This window comes from Delphinapterus leucas, chromosome 12 (assembly GCF_059928025.1).
Source record: "Delphinapterus leucas isolate spDelLeu-1000000601 "Yukka" chromosome 12, BTC_Dleu_Yukka2, whole genome shotgun sequence".
Lineage (NCBI taxonomy): Eukaryota > Metazoa > Chordata > Mammalia > Artiodactyla > Monodontidae > Delphinapterus > Delphinapterus leucas.
The window spans coordinates 80,505,383-80,513,718 of record NC_143140.1 but is presented as its reverse complement, the minus strand read 5'-3'; the positions used below and the strand labels follow the sequence as shown (position 1 = coordinate 80,513,718).

At 38.3% G+C, this 8,336-nt stretch overlaps 1 protein-coding gene across 4 annotated transcripts in view; it reads right to left on the bottom strand.

Moving 5' to 3' along the window:
• Nucleotides 1-3,100: 3,100 nt before the first annotated feature.
• Nucleotides 3,101-8,336, bottom strand: part of TAB2 (TGF-beta activated kinase 1 (MAP3K7) binding protein 2) — an 84,739-nt gene continuing 79,503 nt past the window's right edge. For all 4 annotated transcript variants that reach the window (XM_022558901.3, XM_030760362.2, XM_022558910.3 and 1 more), the window contains one exon: nt 3,101-5,156. In XM_022558901.3, coding sequence (XP_022414609.1) covers nt 5,014-5,156 — 143 coding nt within the window. In that variant the 3' untranslated portion in view covers nt 3,101-5,013. The remainder of the gene's footprint in view (nt 5,157-8,336) is intronic.

The following is an 8,336-nucleotide window of genomic DNA, read 5'->3' as shown; positions in this document are numbered from 1 at the left end:
TACCACAGTATTTATTCACTATGCTATGAGGATCAATAAGCATTATTGGAAGGTAGATTGGTAAGTTGTAATGGTTCTACTATGCAAGTCGTCCTTTGGTATTCACGGGGGATTGGTTCCAGGACAGCCCCCAAGATATTCGAAATCCAAGGCTGTTCAAGTACCTCGTATAAAAAGGTGTAGTATTTGCTATGCTTTAAATGACCTCTAGACTACTTAGAATACCTAATACAATGTAAACAGCTGCTGGTGCACAGCAAATGCAAATTTTGCTTTTTGGAAGTTTTTGGAATCTTTTTCCCCCCGAGTATTTTTTCCCCAACATTTATTTATTTATTTGGCTGCGTTGGGTCTTAGTTGCGGCACACAGGATCTTCCTTGTGGCATGCGGGATCTTTCGTTCCTGTGCGTGGGCTCATGGCGGTGCGTGGGTTTCTCCCTAGTTGTGGCACGCGGGCTCCAGAGTGCCTGGGCTCAGTAGTTGCAGCGGGTGGGCTTAGTTGCCTTGCGGCATGTGGGATCTTAGTTCCCAGATCAGGGATCGAACCGTGGCTTTGGAAGGAGGATTCTTAACCACTGGACCACCAGGGAAGTCCCTTCCTGAGTATTTTTGATCTGCAGTTGCTTAAATCCGAAGATGTAGAACCTGCAGATATGGACGGCCGAATGCAGTTGGGATCAGAGGAAGGATGTATTTCTGCCCTCAGAAGGGGGGGGGGGGAAGAAAGAGGTAAAAGAAGGGGATCTGTAAAGAGAGGCTAGAATGAAGTGGACCTTGGGTCAATTTTAGGCTTAAAACAAATATGCAGATGTGCAAACACTGGACTAAGTCCTTTGAAGAAAGTGTTTATTTTCCTAGAGAAATAATTTGCTATTCTCCATCATAAAACGTACATTCTTTAGAGAGCTGGACATGCAAGAGAAATATAAACACACTTGATCTCCAGGTCAGCTTTGTAACCTTTGCAAAGCAATCAACCTTTTGACTTTAAAAGAGGGAAAGAATTACAGTGACTGAAATACCAAATTCTGATCGACTGAGATGTCCCTAGACCAATTCAGAGAAATAAATAGTAAACTTACCATTCTGTTCATTAATACTGTTGAGAAAAATGCCTCAAAACCCATTCATACAGAAACATAACCCAGTTTTAGGATAATCCGGTTCCTAGAGAGAAAAGAGGTTGGCTCAGATAGTTCCACATTAAGCCCCTCAACACCTCTGTGAGGAGGGTTTAACGTTAATATAATTATCTTCCTTTAACAAGGCAAGGAAAGAAAAGCAAAGGACTATCCCAGGGTTACAGAGTAAATCTAGGGAGATGCCCGAATTGGATCCCAACTGTCCTGACTCTTAAGATTTGAGGGGTGTATCTGGGGAATAAGGTGGCACAGTATTAAAAATGCAACTGCTTTCATAACCTTCTTAAATAACTAGGTAAATTAATGAACTATTGTACTGTAACATGGCAATTCTATTTTTGAACTTGTAATACAGGAATAAATTTATAGTTGCAAAGACAATGCATTACCAAGCATTTTTAATGACTAACTACACTCCCTTAAAAAACAACAAGAACAACAACAAAAAAACACCAAACAGCCTACTACATATTGGGGAGGGGGGAAATCCAATTTAACAAATATAAAGCTACAAAATTGTACTTTCTTTAGAGGAAGCCTTTTCTCTCAGTTGCCTAATTATATTTTCAGATGGAAACAATAAAAATTAAAATGCAGCCCTAAGTCATTTCATCTTCAAGTAAAATGGATACAGTTATAGTTTCTAAAAACTAGAATCAAAAAAAATAATACATTCACTTGTCACGGAGAAATATAAGCATTTTGTAATATTATATAGGAAACTATGCTAATACCTGGCATGCAGATATCAAATCTGGAATGGCGTTTGGTGCCATTTAATATTATTTTCGAAGGCAACACGGTCAACTTCAATTACTCACAGACTGACGATTATATCTCATACCATTTACTTAAACTTATCATTGTTCACTATAATTTCCCATCAACATTAAACCGGGATAGAGGAAACTGATGAAATGTCAGTTAACCTTGCTATTTATACATGCTTTGATTAAAATATAAGTTAAATAGCTAATATAGTTTTGAGCTATCATAGATATGAGTTTATATACAATTTCAATACTCCAATATAAAGTCAATTAATATTACACTGTAGTTTGGTCCTGCTTGTCATTAAAAAAAATGGAACTTTTAAAAGAAAAATAAATTTTTATATTTTTTCCACAAAAATTCTCAATACAACATGCATCTTTGTATAACATACTAGTTATATAGTAGATACTGGCCAACATTTTGTTAAAAATAAAAGTTTTCCTGAGAAGTCCAGTTTACATGAACCGCTAACTGCCCACCTCCCCTTTCAATATAAAGCATGTCAGCACCCAAGGATGATCAGCAATGAGAAACGAAGTCCATCTTTCCATCTGAGGCTCTTAGTACCTGCAATTCTATTTTAGTGCAATAATTCCTGAAGGTAGTCTCCAGACCACCAACATATCCAGACCTCATATTCCCTGGCAAAGAATATTTATGTCCTACTAGGTTTAAAAGACCAGTCAGGGCAAGGCAGAGCTTTCTGTAAGTTATGTCATAACAAGGTCAGCAAGGGCCACTCTGCTCTTTTCAAGCTCAGAAAAACTGAGTCATAATTTTTTGAAAACTCAATGTAAAGGTTCTCTTCAAGAGAAGCACCACCATCCTCAGCACTTACACATGATACGAGAGCAAATGTTAACTCAATGACTACTCAGGCTACATGGCCCAAGAAATCACATTTAAAAACCCCAAAAGAAACAAAAGAAAAAGCTATAATAAACTCTGAGAAAAGCAATATTCATTTTTCTGCCTTAGCTTAAACATGATTGCTTTCATTCATTAGTTAAAAAGAAGCCTGCGGAAATTGATACAAATAATCCAAGAAATGCAGTGGAATGCCATGATGTCATGAGAAGACTCTAGAGAGTGAGTTTTCTCTGGTTTATATTAACTATCAAAGGTTCTGCTGGGGCATAAATTAGCTCCTGTCCCACAGACTTTAAAAACAAGTCACAAAATCCACGTTAGAATAGAAGTGTTTTAATTTTTATAAATAACTTATCTGTTACAAAGATAGTTTTTACCCAGCTAAATCACAAAACCATCAACTCAAGATATCCAAATTACGTTTTATTAATAAAACAAGTAAAAACTGATTTATCAATCTTCACATAGAACTGCAGATGAAGCTGAAAAACAAGGCCTATTTTTAAAACAAAATGCATCAAATGTAAGGGCTTTGAGTTTGTCTAATTAACTAGGATTGTCATAGTTCTTCCCATATACAAGATGCAAAGCCTGGAAGTTAAGGCTTTGACATTCATATAGAATCACCTGTAATAATCCTGTTTATTTAAAAATATTCATTTGCAAACATTTACAGTGGGTGACAGTCTACATTACCTCCTATCTTTTGCTACATTTCAGCACCTCCCTTAGCCCCATTCTAAGCACTGATATATAATTCCATAATTGTTTTTTAAAATGCATACTGTTATTTCTTTTTCTTGATTTCATTTAGTTATATACACTTCTGATCATCTGAATATTTATTTTCCTTATAAAAATATATCATCAAAATAAAGAGATGCTTGAGGTTGCTTCAGTGTTCAAGTTTGCTTGTTTTTCTTTTTTCCAGCTCTTCTTCAGTTGTCCTAAATATGACTAGCCTTGTTTTATAAATATACATGATACTGCCACCAAGTCAGGTTTAGAAACGGATTGCCCCAACAGTAAAGCATTTAAACTTCTCTCCGAAAAAAGGGCTGTAGGTACTGCTGCTGTTGCTGGTTTTGAAACTGTACTTTCCCAATAGTAATCTCTTGTGAGAGTTCTGTGGGACACGAGGCAGATAAAGCAAGCTTAACCTTGTTGCTGTCAGTGGGTTAAAAATATCTTTTGTTTTAAGCTTCCCTGTGGAAGATAAAACACTGTGTTGTGTTACCCACTGCTAAAGTCAGTATATAGTGTGACCTATAGACGTAAGTCTTGTAATATTTTCTGCAATTCACTGTGCAGCATCTGTATGTCTTCACAGAACATCGGCACTCATGAGGGCAAAGTACAGAATAAGTAGAGGAAAGTTATTTTGTGCATAGTTTCATTTCATTAATGCTTTTTTTATTTTAAGGCATTGCTTCTCTCAGGTAAGGCTTAAAAAGGGACATGATCGTGCTTAATCACTAAAAGGAAAAAAGAAAATTAGTTAACAAAAGACTATTACACTATACATATAGAAATACAAGAAAATAATAAGGAAGAAAAGAAATCACTTAAAGCAGGCTCGAGAGATCTGTACAGTAGGAAAGGCTTTGGGATATCTCACTCCATGTTTGTACAGACAATGCATGCTGCTTTTCTTTTCATCTTTAGACCCTAGATGCTGGCTTCACAGAGTGGAGACGTTTTCAGGGAAGACAAAGACAAAGCCAAGAGTACCACAGATTTGTGAAGTTCTTCCCCTATCCATTGGCACTATATGGCAGCAAACAGTTTTTAAATAGTTAAACCTTGTTCCTTTTCTTCATGTTTGTAGTGTTTCACCGAAAGCTTTAAAAAAAAAAAAGCCATTGTTCTATTCCTTCCTCCTGTCAAAATTCAGTAGTGACATGAGGGGAAAAGGTACTGGGAACACCTAGGTATTAATATATCGAGAATTATCCTTAATGGGCTATTGGTAACACTGTACATGGTTAGGCAGTGGGCAACCAAGTCTTTCAGCAGATTACCTTCATGTGATGAATTTCAACTGCCCATGACATTAGACTGAGGTATTATTAGCTCTGTGGGCTGACATTTAACATTAGCACAACACCATCTTGTCACACCTTCAATTTGACAAAATCCTATGTAGCAGTGAAACTTTTCCCCTGATGACAGACTAGTTTCTTGAACTTCAGATGTGGTTTTAGGGAAGATATAGGGCCTCTTGGCTCAGAAATGCCTTGGCATCTCACACTGTTCACAACGGATTAAGGCTGGATGGTTCAAAAAAGTACAGGCAGTACAATTCCACTGAGCCCCCTCATCATCTTCTGTGTCTTGAGTCTTTGGTGTTTTGATGGTGGACCTTTGATCTGTAAGGAAGCAAAAATCGCAAAGTCATAAATTACTGGCAACTTTAAACACTATTTGTACTGCACAGCATGAAACAGCTTGTTAAACAAGTGAAGCATCTAGCTGAAACTGACACACATGCTTGATCCTTACAACCTGTCTCTATCAGGCTGGCACTTCTCCGCTGGAGAACAGCAACATGTACATGACATAACCACCTCAATATCTCCTCAAAGGGGAAAAGAGCATCATTTCCCCCAATTTATAGCAGGAGAAAAGGGAAGTCAATTCATATGGTAACTAATAGCCAAGATTACCATAATGTCACCTAATACGGTGAAAAGGTGTCCAACCACAATGTAATACTGCTAGTGCATTTATGTCTGATTAAAGTTTGAGTTTCATTTCTCACTGAAGTAGTATTTATATTTTTGTTTTCTACCAGGAATGGAAGTTTTTGTTAAATGTTCTCTATCTGAACAACACAAATAAAATATAAAGATGAACTAATTTCTAAAATCTTATTTATTTAACTAAATATCGACAATAGACCTTGGAGGAGTAAATCAGTATAAAATTTTACCAGACTTTATTTCTCACTTTATTTTAAAATCATATTTATTATGGAACACTGGAAAGACTATTAGATTAAAGATTAGGAGTTGTGAGAATGGAGTTCTACTCCTGGCTCTGTTACTAACTCCTAATTTCTTTGCTCTGTGATCTTAGATAATAAATCATGTAACCTCTACATCTAATCTTTCTTACCTATAAAATAAAGTCACTGCAGCTTTATGAGGCCAATGTTCTAGAATGTTTGAATGTACAGAGGTAACTTAAATATAAGGAATAATTCTATTCCTCCATGGTTGTATCTAAGATGAAATTACATTTATGAAACTACTTTTTGGGGGGAGGGAGGTACCATTTATAATTTCAGAATAGTATCCCTACAAATTATTGTGGAGACGTTTCAAGTAAAAGGAGCATGCATTGTTGGATCTCTCCAGTCAAGGTTTATAATTTGTAGTTTCCAAACTATGTTAAGACAATGTATATTAATTTGAAAATTCTACCTGCTCCATGGAGTTGATAACTAAATCCTTTTCTGCTATTTTAAAAGACAAACTATTGTATATAGTGGATGAAAATATCAAGTTTCTATAACAAATTTAAAATCATTAAGTTATGTTTGGTACTTTGTACCCCTTTAGCAGCACTTTACTGTTTGGCGTTAAACACTTTATTGCAAAATTCCCACTTTAAGCATTGGTCAGAATTTTTTAGGCATCACCACAATTTCTGGCACATGCATGGGCAGCATGGAAGTACTATTTATACAGTAATTTTCTTTGAATTGAATAACTTTAAAACAAATATCTATTTAAGGTTTACCTAAGTAAAAATACTTGAAAAATCAAGGGTCTGACAGTACTAATTACTATCCTCTAAAACACATTAAAATAAATACAGTTAAAAAAAAGTTTGACTTTTTACCATCTACAATTATTTCACACTCCATACCTGGGAAACATTTTATAGCATAACTGTTTTAATCTGGGGATAATCCAGTCTACTTACTAGAATTTTGGTCTCACCGAGGTTAGAAAACATTCCTACCTGGCACATTTTCAGTAAAACCTTGTCTTCCCTTTTTGTTTAACTACAAAGGTTTTTTAGGAAGGCTATTCAATCTATATTAACACTTCAATCTATTATTAAGTGCCAGAATCTTCTTCATTATTTAAGTAATATCTAAGGTATCAATAGAGGACCTAAATTTTTTTTTAAATGGAAAAATCTCCAATGGTTTTCTTACATCTGCATGATCTGTTTTGGTACTTAGAATTATGACTCTTATTTATGAGTGGTATTTGGAAACTAAGTAACCACCAGAATTGAAAAAAGAGGAAATTAGGTGGCACAGGATGACTTGTGATTGCCACACTTCATTTTAGCTGTTAAAAAACCCTGCATTGGGCTTCCCTGGTGGCGCAGTGGTTGAGAGTCCGCCTGCCGATGCAGGGGACACGGGTTCGTGCCCCGGTCCGGGAAGGTCCCACATGCCGCAGAGCGGCTGGGCCCATGAGCCATGGACGCTGAGCCTGTGCATCCGGAGCCTGTGCTCCGCAACGGGAGAGGCCACAACAGTGAGAGGCCCGCATACCGCAAAAGCAAACAAACAAACAAACAAAAACCCATAAAAAACCCTGCATTGTCTGTTGGTGGAAATGTAAACTGATACAGCCACTACAGAGAACAGTATGGAGGTTCCTTAAAAAACTAAAACTAGAACTACCATACGACCCAGCAATCCCACTTCTGGGCATATACCCTGAGAAAATCATAATTCAAAAAGAGTCATGGGATGGGGCTCTTTGGTGGAGCTAATGGCAGACTCTGGGAGGGCTCACGTCAAGGAGAACTTCCCAGAACTTCTGCTGCCAGTGTCCTTGTCCCCATAGTGAGCCACAGCCACCGCCGACTCTGCAGGAGACCCTCCAACACTAGCAGATACAGAAACAGAGGCTAAAGACCTGTTAGCAGGAAAGTCAGCACTGGAACTCAGGACTTCTGACTGCAGAGGCCACCCACACACTTCCACGTCTTCTGTCTCTCTCAAGGCCCAGCCCTGTCTTCCGAAGCGAGATCGGGTGCTGACAGGGTCTTGGTGCTCTGGCCGGATGTCAGGCCTGAGCCTCTGAGGTGGGAGAGCCAAGTTCAGGACACTGGACCACTAGAGGCCTCCCAGCCCCACGTAATATCAAACAGCGAAAGCTCTCCCAGAGACCTCCATCTCGACACTAAGACTCAGCTTCACTCAGTGCTTCACCCAGCAAACCACAGTGCTGGGCACCCTATGCCAAACCACTAGCAAGACAGGAACACAACCCCACCCATTAGCAGACAGGCTGCCTAAAGTCATAGTAAGGTCACAGACACCCCAAAACACACAACTGGACGTGGTCCTGCCCACCAGAAAGGCAAGATCCAGCCTCATCCACCAGAACACAGGCACCAGTCCCCTCCACCAGGAAGCCTGCACAACCCACTGAACCAACCTTAGCCACTGGGGTCAGACACCAAAAACATGGGAACTACAAACCTGCAGCCTGTGAAAAGGAGACTCCAAACACAGTAAATTAAGCAAGACAAGACAGAGAAACACACAGCAGATGAAGGAGCAACGTAAAAACACA